Source organism: Henckelia pumila, chromosome 2 (assembly GCF_033568475.1).
Source record: "Henckelia pumila isolate YLH828 chromosome 2, ASM3356847v2, whole genome shotgun sequence".
Lineage (NCBI taxonomy): Eukaryota > Viridiplantae > Streptophyta > Magnoliopsida > Lamiales > Gesneriaceae > Henckelia > Henckelia pumila.
In genome coordinates this window covers 21,642,344-21,652,643 of record NC_133121.1, presented here as the reverse complement: position 1 = coordinate 21,652,643, position 10,300 = coordinate 21,642,344, and the positions used below count along the sequence as shown (strand labels likewise).

General features: G+C 31.4%; 1 protein-coding gene across 1 annotated transcript; it reads left to right on the top strand.

The window, feature by feature from the left end:
- The first annotated feature begins 933 nt into the window (after positions 1-933).
- On the top strand, positions 934-6,412 carry LOC140883693 (abscisic acid 8'-hydroxylase 2). Its single transcript, XM_073290255.1, has 7 exons — positions 934-1,209; positions 1,709-1,858; positions 3,604-3,855; positions 3,954-4,046; positions 4,156-4,341; positions 5,805-5,923; positions 6,208-6,412. Exons 1-7 carry the CDS (start codon positions 934-936, stop codon positions 6,299-6,301), a joined length of 1,170 nt encoding a protein of 389 aa, XP_073146356.1. The 3' UTR covers positions 6,302-6,412.
- Positions 6,413-10,300: the final 3,888 nt, after the last annotated feature.

The following is a 10,300-nucleotide window of genomic DNA, read 5'->3' as shown; positions in this document are numbered from 1 at the left end:
ATTTTTCCATGAATATTATTCTTACAATTACTTCAATATATATTTTCTGTTGATGAGATGATGATCATGATTACTGTCATAGTTTGTGGGTTTCTTGGATTTCTATGCTTCATCCAGCGGCTAGGGCAATGGCGGCGGCGCCTCCGCCTGCCGCCTGGGTCGATGGGCTGGCCTTATGTCGGAGAAACTTTGAAGCTATACACTCAGCATCCCAACACCTTCTTCTCTGCTAGGCAAAAAAGGTGATCCAACATATATCATGCATGATCCATCAGTTTTACGTAGGTTAATAATATATTAATTAATTTCCAAAAGTTGATATGATTTTTGGGGTTCAACTTACATGTAGCATTCTGAAATATATATTCCATTTATTTGGTGATATATGTATTCGGAGTTGGCTAGGGTTCTCTCCCTCCCTCTCTCTCTCTTTTTTCTCTTTTACTTTTTGCAATAGAATTTGTGACTGTTACACTTTGATGCATGTCTCACATATATGACAGACTCGTTCAAAAGAGTGTTAGGGCGTTCTCTTTTGATTAATAATACGTATGAGGAGAGATATTTAAGAGGATACGTGTACATGATACAATATGTATCAAAAAAATAATATAGATAGCCAAATATATCTTGTAAATTAAAAGAAACCCTTATGGATCGTTCCTTTTGTAAGAGAAGAGACGTACAAAAGTTGGATAATATTTTATTTAGTGACACGCTATACATATGCACGTAAATAGTTTGGGATAAGAATATTGATTAATCCCTTGGTTAAAATTTACAATTAATTTTTTTATATTCTTTTATTTTGATGTTTAATTTCTAACATCTTAATTATACTTACAAATCGAAGTGACATTGTTCCTCTTTTTGTCTGCTTAAATTAGGTATGGTGATGTATTCAAAAGCCACATATTAGGATGCCCTTGCGTGATGATTTCCAGCCCAGATGCCGCAAAGATTATTCTCGTTAGCCAAGCTCATCTATTCAAGCCTACGTATCCACCAAGTAAGATGAAAATGATTGGACCCGATGCCCTCTTCTTTCACCAAGGCGAATACCATTCGACGCTCAAGAGATTGGTACGAGTCTCGTTTTCACCCTCTGCTCTCGCTCGATCCGTCCCTGAAATCGAGAAGCTCGTGCTAAGTTTCCTTTCCAGCTGGGAAAATAACTCTACCATTCATACTTTGCATGAAATGAAGAAGGTAAGCTAATACAACTATATATAGTTGTTTCTTGTCTTGTAAAAAACGGTAGGCGAGCAGTCACATACCGTCTATACGTTTAGGCGGATGCCTATGCGATTTTTTTCTTTTTAACTTAAATATCTAATTCTTTTTGTTCATCTTAATATTTTTACAATAATTTCTATTTATTGAATTCAAATTCAAAATTAATGAAGTATTCCTCGTCTTCATCTCGTATAAACTGATGGACAAATATGTCAAATAATTTTTTTAAAAAAACTTAAAATTAAAAAAATAAAATATTAATCTAGGCGGTCACCTAAATGACGATTAGGCAAATGACTAACGTAATAACACCTAGATCTATCAATTGTCTAAAAATTAAACGGTGAGCAAACGCATAGCGGCTAGACACCGTCTTTTAGGTCAGTGGTTTTTCACATGTGTGTTCGTGGTGATTAAATATCAAATTTGAAGCTAGCTAGATAAAAGGTTTATTTGTTTGTTTGTTTTTTAGTTTGCTTTCGATGTGGCTATGCATTCGGCATTTGGCGACATAGAGCAAGAAGAAATACAAGGAATCAAATGTTTGTACCAAAGATTGGAGAAAGGTTACAATTCGTTGCCTTTGGATTTTCCGGGAACTCCATACCACAAAGCGATGAAGGTAATTAAATTGCAATATTTCCACTTGACTCAAGCTCGATATCTAAGCGCGTATTTGGATTGAAGTACTTGAAACGGCCGTAAATTTCAAATCCATTTCACTGTTTGGATAACATATATTAGGTGAATTTCAGATCTACCATTAAATAACTTAGTTAAATCTAATAAGGGAAAATAAGTTTTTTGGTTCATTAACTTGTCCGTGTTTTGGTTTTGGCCCATTGATTTTTCTGATCTGGGTTTTGGTACACTAATTTTGTATTTTCAGTGTTTTTTGGTTCAACTGCATACGTGTCAGCTTCTGATTGGTCCAAAATAAATACAAAGTTAGTGTACCAAAACCCACATCGAAAAAGTTAATGGACCAAAACCCAAAGGAGGTAAAGTTACTGGATTAAAAAACTTATTTTTCCATCTAATAATGATGTTTGAGATGGTTTGACTCAAATAAATCAATCTATTGCTCAAATAATTTCATAAATCAAATGATTTCTTATTCTTATTATTATTATTATTATTATTATTATTAGTAGTAGTTATTATGTCACACGCGATGCGTGTACACAAAATATAAAAGATAAAAGATGAATGACGGTTACACAAAATATAAAAGATGAATGACGGTTTCAACAACTAAGGACAATTATAAAAATTTGAATGATTTATTAATTGTGTTGTGACATAATAGAACGAATTCAGACGGACATTCATCGATAAAAAAAAAAAAGTAAATTAAATTATTTTAAAAAACGTAAATCGAAGTTAAATAAAACAATAAAATTAAAGATATTTTTGGAATACTAAAATAAATCTCACCAAAAGTAATTAATATTAATCCCCCTCCCTTTACAAATAGTACAAATATAGTTGTATACATAGAGCCGTCAATTTGAGTTAGGCCATCAGGGTCGGTCCCTCCCGCCACACAATTAAGTGAGTTGGGTTGAAACGCGAGCCTATGCGGGCCAACCCGCGGCGGGCCTGGGTTGGCCCGCGGGCTTGAATTTTTTTATTTTTTTTACATTTATGGTGATATATGCATTTTTTAATGAAAATTTTGATTTTTTTATTAATTACTTTATATAAAAATTTACGCGTGTGAAATCAATAAATAAAAAATTTATCAATATGATTTTATTAATATTTATTTATGAAATGAAATTTATGATTAATTATAATAATTTTTATTTTTATTTGTAGTGACCCAACCCGCGGGCCGACGCGCTTAACCCGCAACCTAATTTGGGTTGGGTTGCGAATTTCCGGCCCGTCGGGATGGTGGGCCGGCATGTCCTCGACCTTCTAAACGGTGGATTTTTGGTGGGCCGGTTCGCTCCGCCATGAGTTGACACATCTGACAGCTCTATACATACATGTTGAAATTTTATGTGAAAAATTAGAGGTTATACTAAAATTAAAATATTTAAAATTATTTTTTACATTCAGTTATACGATCATTTTAAAACTTAAAAGTATAGATAAATACTAAAAATATATATTTTATTGTACGGAATTTTGTTGCTTTAACAAAAATTATAGGTAACAGTATAACTCTAATATTTTTAAATCACACATCAACCCAAGTACCGAATATATATCTAGCTAGTGATAACAGTGCTATGTATATTCTAGTTCTCTTGCACGAAATGTGAGCATATATATTTGAAAAAAAATTAAATTAGACCTTTTATAGTAAGAAAGAAATTTTATTTTATTTTTCTTTTTTGTTGTATTTATTTGATGCAGGCAAGAAAGAAATTGACTGAGAGGTTGAAGAAATTAATTGAAAAAAGAAGAGAAAATAGTGAAAGAAGAGGAGGGTTACTTGGAGTATTGTTGAAAGCACAAGAGGAAAATGTGGGGAATGGATTAAATGACAATCAAATAGCTGATAACATAATTGGAGTCATATTTGCTGCTCATGATACCACTGCCAGTGTATTGACATGGGCACTTAAATACTTACATGATCATCCAAATGTCTTGGAAGATGTTACGGTAATTAATCATACTATTAATTATTTTTATTCCACACTTTTTTTTGCCTAATTATTTTTCGACATATATTTGTATGTATATATATATATATACCACAGAGAGAGCAAGAAGGAATTCGACACAAACTAGAGTCAGAAGGCAATCGAGGCCTCACATGGGATGACACACGACAAATGTCGGTGACAAGCAGGGTACATGTTTTATATATTTTTTATGTTTGTCATCCATCGAAATATATTGACATGACATGTGACAACACGGTCGATAATATATGATTATAATTTGAATGATCTTGGTTAGGTGATACAAGAGACGTTAAGAAGTGCAAGCATTCTGTCATTTACATTCAGAGAGGCAGTTGAAGATGTGGAGTTCCAAGGATTTACGATCCCCAAAGGTTGGAAGGTGTTGCCTCTCTTTAGAACCATTCATCATTCCCCAGACTTTTTCCCACAGCCACACAACTTCGATCCATCAAGATTCCAGGTACGTAATAGTACTTTTCATTTTTTTATTAATTAAATAAATATACATATTTTAATTTAATTTAGATCTGTTGGATCTATGTTTTCTTTTTGGCTAATTATTTTAAATAAATGGGATCATTCTGATTAATGTGTCGGGGAAATCTTTCCGCAATTAGGCAAGATTGGAATCATGAACACTCATCATTTAAGTTAATGAGCTATATTATATCATATATACATATAGTATTAAATTAAGTTAAACTACTTAGCGATGTGTACGTTGGGAAAGCCTATCATTTTTATTCTTCTTAATTCTTTCCTTCCAATCTTCTCCGGAGTCTAATTTTGCAATCAATCAACCAAATAATACAAATACTCATGGGCGGTTCTATGTAGGGGCAAGGGGAGGCAGCTGTCCTCCCTTGAATTTTTATGTGAAATACACTTAATTAGTTTTTAAAAAATTGTACACGTAAATTATCAGTATTCAAACTCCTCTATCATTAACCAATAACTCATTTTTTAAGAGTACTGAGAAATTGTCTTCTTTTTTATGATTTTAATTCATCTATATTGTTCTTTATCTGTATTTCAACTAAATTTTTCGTCAATTAATCGAATAAAAAATGACTATATATCGGAATGATAGTTAAATTACTTAAATTAAAAAGAGATATATATTTTGTATCTTGCTGAATATAGTTATTATTCATTATTTTCAGAAAAAAAAATTCAATTTGTTAGAAATATTGTAAGTTAGATCTGAAATTCAAAAAAATATTATTTTTACTTTGTTATTTTAATTTAATTTTTGTTATGGATTATTTTATATGTTTGTGTATTCTTTGATTTTTGCCCATCTTCGATAAAATTCTTGAATCCGCCCTTGCAAATACCTAACATAGTTATAAATAATTTATATATTTTGATTTTCACTTCATTCAAATTAAATTAATTATATATAATCTAAAAATTATACTAAAAAATAATATTATATATATATATATATGATCTCATGCCATACGTGTGTCTTTGAGACTAATATGTATTAAAGTTAAACTCATTCTCTTTGATTTTCTCCCGTCAACATCCTCCGCTCTCAACTTTTGAATAAACTAATGAAATAAATAGAAATATTTCAATGCTTTACACAGTTATAATATATATTTAATTAAATTTCATTCAAATTAAAGTAAATTATATATAGAGAGAGTAATTACGATTTACGAGGACCGGCTGTCCATGGCCCCATGTGTCTGTCTAATTTTATTGGTTGACTTTTCTATGGATCCCATTCGGACACCATAGGCATTATTAAATATTGTCATGTTCTAATTGTGAAAAAAAAAAAACAATAAAAATATCAATTTTTTATTTTTATTTTTTACAAATTTTATGCATTCAAAAAAAATAAAATAATAATAATAATAATAATAATAATAATAATAATAAATTCAATTAATATTTGTTGGACGCATGCAGGCTCTACCAAAACCTAACACATTCATGCCGTTCGGCAGCGGCATACATTCTTGTCCGGGCAGCGACCTCGCCAAGCTTGAGATGCTAATAATGCTTCACCATCTCACTACCACTTTTAGGTATATTTTCAACATATATACTTCAATATTTCATCCATGCAAGCATCATATTTTTTGCAAGTTTTATATGTACTTAAAGCTCGAAAAATGCATTTGCAAACATATAATATGCTTAATTGTCTTGCAAATCATATTCATATGTTAAAACAATTTTGGGTCTATGATTAAAAATTAATGACTCACATTGGAGCCAACTAACTCAATAACTAGTAATACAAGTACTGTTCTTGTATATTGTGTGTATAATCAAATTAATTTATTTATTTCTTTGTTGGGAGGATCAGATGGAAAGTGATTGGAGCAAAAGATGCAGTGCAATATGGGCCATTTCCAGTTCCAAAAGGAGGACTACCAATTCAAGTTTATCCAAGGAATTAATAATATAGAAATTAACATTATTTTGTTTTCTATTTTTCATGTATCTCTAGTTAACGGCAAATAAACAAAATTATGTCAGGCTCAAAAGCGAAAACCATGTACATTCTTGGATAGTAAGGGACAAAGAGCAACTCAAACCCTTGTAGTTGATAGGCGCATGAGTCATGGCACCAGCTATATATGTGTGTGTTGGAATCAGTATGTGTCAGTGTCACATCCAAAGACGCAGCGTATTAATTTAAAATATTCTATTTTAATGTCGATAAATTCTCAGATTTTCTTGTAGTTTATTAATTTGATGGATAACCTTCGAATTCTTTGATATCAATAATAAATATGAGATTTCAAAGAACATATATAACACACAAGAATGAAAGACTCAGGTAGCTAGCTAGTGTTTGAGAGAGCTTATAGGAAACACTTTTTAGCCTTTTATTCACAAATTTTCAAAATTTTGAAAAGAAAAAGCTGATAAGTACTTCTTAGAAACTCTCCCAAACATTATCTCACTAGCATCACAACACCACTGCTTTCCCATGCGAATGATGTGGGTGGTGCGCGCCGATCGCGGATGTCTTGTGGTGATGCAGGTTGAAGATTCTCGCCCACTTAAACTTTGTTGTCTCCTAGAGGCTAGAAGTGCTGCAGCAGTTGCCCAAGCATCTAAACCACATGGTGAAGTTTGCCTGATATTCTTAATTCCCTTCACGTAGTTTGAATGATTAATTGCGTGGAAAAATACCGTAAAATCACGAGATTGTGGAAAACATCTAGTTACTATAAATAATTTTCGTGTTTATAAATTTTGAGCACGCATCTCCCTGAAAATTAAATGTACGCGCAAGGGGATATGTGCTCAAAAATTTTAAAGAGTTAGTATATGTAATTAACCCTGGGTTGGGGGGTGGGGGGAAGAAAAGAGAGAGAACAAATCAATGAAAATTTGTAAATGACCCTATCTCAATAAAAAAAAAAAAAAAAAAAAAAACCCATCAAAATCTTGAAAACAATCATAGAAATTTAACAAAAACAAGAGAGAGATTGATTTTGTAACAATTCATTTTTTTCTCTAAATGTAAGTGAAGCAATTGGAATTAAGAAGCAATATGGTAATTTAAAAGAAAATATTTGGTGAAATAGTATCGAATTTAAATTTCGATATACATATATACATATATATTAGTATATATAAAATAACAAACGATGATTAAATTATATGAGATCAAACCATATAAATTTCTAATAGCATAGCTCAAAAAACTTGGTAGTGGTGCCCAGAATCTATTCTTATAATGTTTAGGATTTTGGGTGATTAATCCATGTTTAAGAGTGATTATGAGGTAATGATATATACTGAAACTTAACTAGGATTTGCACAAACTTTTTGAACTCGCGCGAGTGAATGGCGCCGTACGTGATCAGCGGGTGTTAATTCAAGAATTGATTAATGCATGCTAGCTATAATATTTGTTCTGAAATTAAATAGAATGGAATTGTCTGAGAGCAAAGAAATAGCTAGGCTTAGAACCATAGTTAAATTTCAATGACTGGTTCGGTTCGAATGCAAGCTTAAGTTCGAGTAACGCGTACATGTTGTCACCTCAGCGGAATTTTGGCCTAGGAATTAATCTGGATTTGGTACATGAACAAAAGTTATCCCACTTTGTTTTGTCTTTGAAATGATATCAACATTGCTAAATTTGGTTAAGAATTGAGTGGGTTATGATGGTTTGGTTCCAAATACTAAAGAGCAGGGGCGGTCCTGAGACATATTAGGCCCGGAAGGAATAAAAAAATTCATCATTTCATTAATTTGAACATATATATATATATATATATGAGTAATTTTCAGCTGCCCAACCATTCCTGCCCAACTCGTTCCCGACCACTAAAACCCACTACCGGGTTTTAGTTGTTTTTTTTAAAAAAAAATTCGTATCGCTAAAACCCACTACCGGGTTTTAGTTGTCGGGGACGAGTTGAGCATCATTGGTTGGACAACTGAAAATTTCTATATATATATATAAATCAATCGAATATTATAGTCAAATTAAATGATAATATGTAATTAAAAAAACTACGCATCACAAACGTTCTACGTAATTTTTCAAAATAACTTATTCAATAACCAATAATATTTAAATTGCACTCTTCTCGCATTTTTTTGAAGCAAAATCATCATTTTTTTTGACATTTTACGTAAGATGAATAATTATGCAAGAATAAAACTATGTTCACTAAACTCATATGCAATATAAAAATAATACTAAATAATGAACTCGAAAACGAACAAAAATAAACATACATAGGAGAATAATAAATTAGTGTAATATGAATTAATAACATAACAATGCAACAATCAATTAGTAATTAGTAAGTGAATAAATGAAAAAATGTTACCTTTTTGTAAAATTACACAATTTCAAAGTTGTAATCCGAGTAATTATCATGGTTTAATTGTATAATAACAAAAAAAAATAACGATATGCCTACCTATGAACCAATGGAGGTTTGAGATAAATTTTCGTATTTAGAGTAAATTGTTTGCAGGACCGCAGGAGGAGAGAAGATGAAATTAAAAAAAATATTAATGGCTACGAGAGTTTGTGGTGATTTAACTGATAAAGTAAAAGTTTTACAATAAAATTATACAATCAATTTTTTTTATTTTGTCATATAATTTTTTATTAACTAAAATTATATAAATATTAATATAATACTAATTTAAAAATAATTGGGGGCCCGTCTCAATGTGGGGCCCTTGGCGATCGCCCGGCTCGCCCTACCTCAGGGCTGCCCCTGTTAAAGAGAAAGTGGCGTATGAGAATTCGTCTTCCTTTTCATCATATTAAAAAAAAAAAAGATCCGTCCATTGTTTTTTTGATAGCACTACAACGGTCAATTTCACACTTAACAATACTTTCAGGATTAGTTTCTTTGATAGCACTACAATACCATCTTAATTTATCATACGATCCATCTTCTGCACCGTGAATGTCATGCATAGCTAATTCCTTTCTTTTCCAAACCTTCTGGTAATTGAGCTCAACTCCATAATCTTTTTGTATATCTGTCAACATCATACACGGTCGATAAAAGGGCTCTCCACTCAATCTGTCAATCACAACATTGGCAACCCACTAAGCATCGGTTCTAGGATGTACTCTGCTACGAAGATTGTCATCCCCACACGTATGCACTAGGTTATATTTTCTAATGCCAAAAAGATTGTCATCTTTATGTCTTGAGACATATATTCTCCAAGAACATGTTTTCACACTACAAATAATAATAACTTTCTCACTGTCATTCTTTTTATACTTAAACGATCGTCTCGTAGCAATTGCATATTTTTTGGCATAGGTTCAAAATTCTGCAGCATCCTTGAAAATTTGACCTTCTCCACGGATGCAATGACTCCAAGCGTATAAGGAATTGCTCCCCAAACCCACTTCAAGATAACAATCATTACTAGTCCGTGTCTCCTCTTCAGATTCATGCCTTACCGGTTTAACATAATCAATATAACATCAGTGCAAATACAATACTTCAATTTAACATGCTATCTATAAAACAAAACATGTAACATTCAATCATTATATAATTAACATAGAAAGACTTGTCAACAAACTAAAATGTGGACAATAGAAACCGTGGATGAATATAAAATCTAAACAATAAGCCATCATCGGTTTTATTCATTTAAATATATATATATTTTCATTTATTAATACTTTATATGTACATATGATACTATTTTAATTTATGCAATAATTTATTTAATTTCCTCTTTTGTAACTTTTACTAAATTAATAACGTTACAAAAATGGTTTGAAAACAAACTCTTATGCATAATCAACATTCACAACAAGCCATCAAACAACATATTCTACGTCACATACAACTTTTGATGGGGAGCTAGATATTGCTTACCAAGCAAATCAACATCAACCCGATTCATGCAAAAACAAAAAAAATACAATTAACAAATTTTTTACC